Below are 5,574 nucleotides of genomic sequence, written 5' to 3'. Positions count from 1 at the left end.
GTGGATCCTTGCAGCTGAGAAGAGAACAACCACTGGAATCAAAGATGTCACCAGCAATCCAGGGAGGGCAGCTGGTTGCTCTAGGTGCCAGTGGTACCCTCGTACCAGCTTGCTATACCTAGTGCTGCTTCTGGAATCCCCTTCCAGATGAATCAGGGCACTTGGATCTTGTCGACTGCCCGTTGCTACCAATTTGCTCACCTGACTATACCATTCCCACTTCCCTGAGATACTAACCCCTTTTGTTCTGCCTGTCCAGATTGTCCCAGACACAGACACAGACACACTTTGCTGTAGTTCAGGCCTGAGAGTTCTCTTAGCTCTGAGAACAAGATACTTTCCTCAATTCGACTCAGTTGGCTGTTCATCAGACATGGTGTATTTTTACCATTGTGCAGTGGGCTCGGAGAGACACACGGATCTCCTCCATCTTGATTCCATTAGTTCCTGTGAAACTTTAGGCAAATCACCAAATTTCTCTGATCTTCANCCGAGCCGATCCTGACAGAATAACGTGCGTGGCTGTCCCCACCCCTGGGAGGGGTTGCCGGTGCCGCGAGCTGCCGCCCAGTTTGCAGCGCTCTCTCCTGGGAGGATCCGCCACCGGGAGGAAGGAGTACAATAAACCTGGCCGAGGCGCAGAAGTGGCTCCTGAAGAAGCCGGCGCCGGGGCCGCCGCCTTGTGTCCCCTCGGGGCGCAGCGCTCCGGGGTCGGCGTGCCAGAACCGAGGCGCGGCCGGGGGCTCAGGGGCGGCGGGGTCGAGCGCGCGACCAGGCGCACGGCGACCGGGGGGGTCTGCCAGGCGATCCCCCGCGCCCCACGGGGCTCCCGAGCCCCGGGACGCGGGCTGGAAGCCACCGAGGACCGCTGCCGCGGGCTGCGGACGAGCATCGTCCCTGCCGAAAGCGGATTCTGCTATGACAGTTGGGCTCCCCCGAGGGGTTAACCTGGGTGTCCTCGGTAAAGTTGTCGCCAAGCCGGGAGCCCGTGTAGGGGTCGCGGCACCGCGGCTCCGGGGGGCGGCCGGGCGGCCGGCGGCGGTCGTGGCTCGGCGGGGCCCGCGCGGCCGGGGGGCTTCTGGGGGTGTGCGCCCCCAGCCGGCTGCCCTCGTGGATGCCTCCCGGCGGCGGCGGGCCCATGAAAGACTGCGAGTACAGTCAGATCAGCACCCACAGCTCCTCCCCCATGGAGTCGCCCCACAAGAAGAAGAAAATCGCGGCCCGGAGGAAATGGGAGGTGTTCCCGGGCAGAAACAAGTTCTTCTGCAACGGGAGGATCATGATGGCCCGGCAGACGGGCGTCTTCTACCTGACGCTCATCCTCATCCTGGTTACTAGCGGACTCTTCTTCGCCTTCGAGTAAGTGGCGGCGACAGCTCCCCGTTGCCCCATTCCTCTTTCCTCCCCCTTCCGCCGACTACTTTCGTTTTCTAGAAGTCTTATCTGCTCTATGTTATTATATAATGGCAGCCCGCCCGCCCTCCTGTTCTATTAAGGGTCTGTTTGATTTTCAGTACCCCGAAATGCTGCCGTGCAGGGCCAGGCTCCTGGAAGCAGAGGAGAGGGTAGTGGGACACTTGTACGGTGTGGCGGGCTTTGCTCCTCTCCTGCGCAGGGTGGGACTGGCTGGCGGGGTCGCTGGTGACTGAATCGGGGCGCTCTCCACCGAGTTTGGGAACCTGTACACCAGCCCAGGTGCAGCCTCTATGGGAAGGAGGCTTCCGGAGATAGTTCTAAATCAGGAATAAGCAGACTTGATTTTTCCCCCCTCCTCCTTGCTAACAAGATGTGGGGCATTAAGCTCAGTTGGCTAAATCTTCTATGTAACTTTGCGGAATAATAAGAAATCTCGGTTATTTTAGGTTTAAAAGTGTAGGCTACCTAGTGTACCCTAAATGGAGAATTTCATCCCCCACCCCTTCATTCTTCTTACTTGTTCACTATTGATGAATGAGTTCTGATTACCTGTGAGGTTTCCAAACTCTTCACTTTCAAAGAAGTTTCAATTTTTAAAAAGTCCAAAACAAACAGTTTGGGAACAGGTGAAAGTAAACATGTAGGCCTGAAAAAGTGTGGCCAGATATGGCAACTTCTGATGCCAGAGAAAATACTTTGGGATTTTGAGAATTTTATCTGCAAAAAAGTACACGTGAGCCTTTTTCAGGAATCAATTGGCCAGTAGCAACTATCTTCCTGCCAACCAATGAAAGGTCTTCTTATTTATTAATAGTCATTAGGTAAGGCAGTTTAGCCATATTCTGAATCAGTTTCAATTGCTGTGATTGACTCCAGCATTTGGGTTGCAGCTCCTTATGTAATCCCCCATAGCTGTGCTCAGTGAAAGTTGTAGTCATTTTTCCCCTCTAGACTTAAAAGAAAAAGCAATGTATTTATTGGTAGTTCTTTGAGCTTCCCATAACCTGGTTATTAAGGGGCATGCAATGCCTTCAGTTTCCATCTGCTTCAGCTGGGTAGAGTTAATTAAAATCTTTTGTGTTGTTTACTTTTGTCTTTGATAAGCATTAGTGGGCTTGATCTTGTGCCTGGCTTTTGCTAGTGGAAATGCTGTCTCAATCAGAAATGAATGGTCTCTTGATAATGTTAATGCTTTTCACTCAGAACCCTCAGACTCTCCGAGGGGAAACATTTTCTCTCTGAACACGGAGCTATGATGAACAGTTTTAACAGGATTGAGTTAGAATAGGAGAGGAGGGAGTTCACAGATGGAAGCTACCCCCACCCCCTATTCTTTCTCACACACAAAATTTCTCCAGCATTTTTGACTGTGTGGATTTTCCAGGTGTTTCCTAGAAAAGTCCCTGTTGTGCATGGCTGAGATTAGTTGGTGGAATCATGTGATGAGAGGGCAAGGGTGGGAGTGGGCGTGCAGTGTAGCAAGGAGGCATGCTTTGTGCCCCCTCTCTTGCTTCTGTGGGTCCCCATCCAGAGCCAGCCTCTTGTCCCTACAGATCCACGGAAGCCAGAGGAAGGGCCACAGAGGTCCCTGACATATTTGCATCCTACGCAGAATGACCACTGCCACCCACCAGAATGGTGAGGCTATGTGTTTAACAGAGACACACATCCCTCTAACAGTGTCTTGAGTTACAGGTAGGCCTGTGGTAGGGCTGTATTCAGTATATTCCCAAAGTAACAAAAAGTTTTGAATGGATCCATATTGGCATTTTTGCTCTTTTCAGGGCTTTTTAAGAGTGGAGGCAGTTGGTTGATTTTGTGATTGCGTTGCCGAGCTTCAGCCACAAGTGTGTTTTGTGTAGGATGATGAATATTTCATTTTTTATATATACCCAAATCCTTGCTGGATGGCTAGCCCCTCCCCCCATATCCCAGTTAGTACTTACTATCTTTATTTTCTTAGTTTAAACATAGCTTCTAACCAAACCATCATAAATTCATTTTCATTTCTTGATCTCTGTGCTTTTTTTCTGAGAGTTCCCCCAGAGTCCCCCTTGCAGGTTGTCACAGATCTTCTGCATCAGTGTCATGCTATGACTAAAGGGATAAGTGCATGCACTGGGATTTTATGAGTGCTATTTGCAGCATTATTTTTGTATCAGCTTTGTGGGAGTCAGTGTGTGTGTGTGTGTGTGTGTGTGTGTGTGTGGTGAGAGAGAGAGAGAGAGAGAGACAGGGAGAGAAAGAAAGTTTGGTCTTCATGGGTGTTGCTTCAGCCAGGCAATTGGAACTATTGGGAAAATAGGAGCCCCATCCTATGGGGCTTCAGTTGAGAAAAATCACAGGTCAATTCAAACTTCAGAATATTATGGCTTGCTAAGACCGTTTGTCACTGCATTTAATTGCTTTGTCACAAGCATTGTCTTTTAAGTTCTTTACTCATTGCTAAGGATAGAAAGAAATTAAATAACTTTGGCTAAATTAATTTGCTAGACACTCAAAGAGCCAGTTAGCCACTTGCATAGGAAATGAAAGACCAACTGGCTAATCATTAAATAAGATCCCCAGGAAACACCGGCATTAGGTGCTCCCTGCCTGTCTTTCTTCTGGCCCACCTCTACTATTTATTGAGTGCATACTACATGGTCCCCAACTTTGTTCAATTTTGTATTTTGATAGCTTTTAATGTTAATGGAATTTCATTGTCAAACACTATAATCTGACCCCATCCCCAACATTTCCAGGAAGACAAATGAAAAATGTGAGAAGAAAAACACCTAACTTGTAACTTCAGTTTTGAACTTCTTTATCTGCACCTCTTCTCTCACCACTCCTCTTATTGTGATCTTGAGCAGATGGACATGTTTGTTCAAGAGAAATGAACTTATTGGAACTCAGCAACAGATGCTGATGCTTCTTCAACTGCTGGAGGAAGGCAGGGTAGAAATTTGTATTCCCATCTGGGAGATGAAGTGAGTGGCTGGGACAGGTCCCATGATCACCAAGATGCTGGCACTGGTGTGGGAAGGCTCCTGCCCACAAAGTGCTCCTTCAGACACTGTGCTGCCCCCCAGGTGTAGACATGGTTAAGGACAGGGCTTTTGGAAAGGCAGATCCCAACAGTATGACCCCTGGCAAATGGTTTGTCTTTTTAGCCTCCGTTTCCCAATCTATAAAAGGGGATTGATAATGTCTACCTTTAAATGTTGTGACAATTAAATGAAAAAGCATACTTAGTGCATTGCCCAGTATATAGCAACTGCTCAGTAAGTGGTAAATATCATCAGAGTACACCTAGAAGTCCTCCCAGGACTCTGGCTGCCCTTTTCTGAGAGCCTTTCAAGGGAAGGGAATATATAGGTTAATAAGGAACAGTGAGAGTGATTGAGAGCATGTTACGGCCAAAATAATGGGAGCTGTGCAGTCACTCATTAAAAGAAAGACTGTTGCACAGCCCAGGAGCCTGTGTGAAGCCATGTCCTAGGTCCTGCCCCTGCAGAGTGGAGTCCTGAGGGGCCTGGGGAACTGTGCTGATCCAGACCCTGGGTTTCATCTTCATTTTTGGAGCCTCCGTCCCTGAATTGTGGAGGCAGTAGAGAAGGCTGCCAGGTGTGAGCAGCTGGAACACTGCACCCTGTCTCAGGCAGCCCAGGACTGCCCACCTGTGCCACCTTCATTCAGCCTGTGGAGCACCACGGAGAGGTGAGGGCTTTTCATAGTGTTTGAGGGAAGGGAGCGGACGGCAGCCCACACACTTCACTGCTCCTGAAGGTATTAAGCCTCATGAAAGACTCCAGAACCAGGATTTGGAAAGATCAGCGAACACCATCAGTTTCTTCACTTCTCTCCCTCCCTCTCTCTTTCTCTCTTCAATCTCTCTCTCTGTCATAGCCTACTTTTCTTGATAGCTGGAATTTTTAAACTAAAAAGGCTTTGGTTCTGAAATATTGAAATTTTACAGTCTCTTGATCACAGGGGCAGAAAGAAGGTGCAGGGGACCTACCTAGGTCAAGGGTGTGACCGTGGCACCCAATTCTGTGCTGTCACTTCGGACAGTTCCAATGTGTTATTGCTGCTCAAATGTGAAATTTCTCATTGCTAGGAATCCATTGATGATTAAAACAAAGAACCAAACAAACCCCGCCCCCCCCCCCCCCC

General features: G+C 49.2%; 1 protein-coding gene across 2 annotated transcripts in view; it reads left to right on the top strand.

Annotated features, from left to right (window-relative positions):
* The first annotated feature begins 484 nt into the window (after positions 1 to 484).
* Zdhhc14 (zinc finger DHHC-type palmitoyltransferase 14) overlaps positions 485 to 5,574 on the top strand; it is a 241,202-nt gene continuing 236,112 nt past the window's right edge. For both annotated transcript variants that reach the window (XM_048805914.1, XM_048805912.1), the window contains exon 1: positions 485 to 1,359. In XM_048805914.1, the coding sequence (XP_048661871.1) occupies positions 1,115 to 1,359 (245 nt within the window). In that variant the 5' untranslated portion in view covers positions 485 to 1,114. The remainder of the gene's footprint in view (positions 1,360 to 5,574) is intronic.

Source organism: Marmota marmota, unplaced genomic scaffold (genome assembly GCF_001458135.2).
Source record: "Marmota marmota marmota unplaced genomic scaffold, marMar, whole genome shotgun sequence".
Classification (NCBI taxonomy): Eukaryota; Metazoa; Chordata; class Mammalia; order Rodentia; family Sciuridae; genus Marmota; species Marmota marmota.
This window is presented reverse-complemented; position numbering and strand designations above follow the sequence as displayed.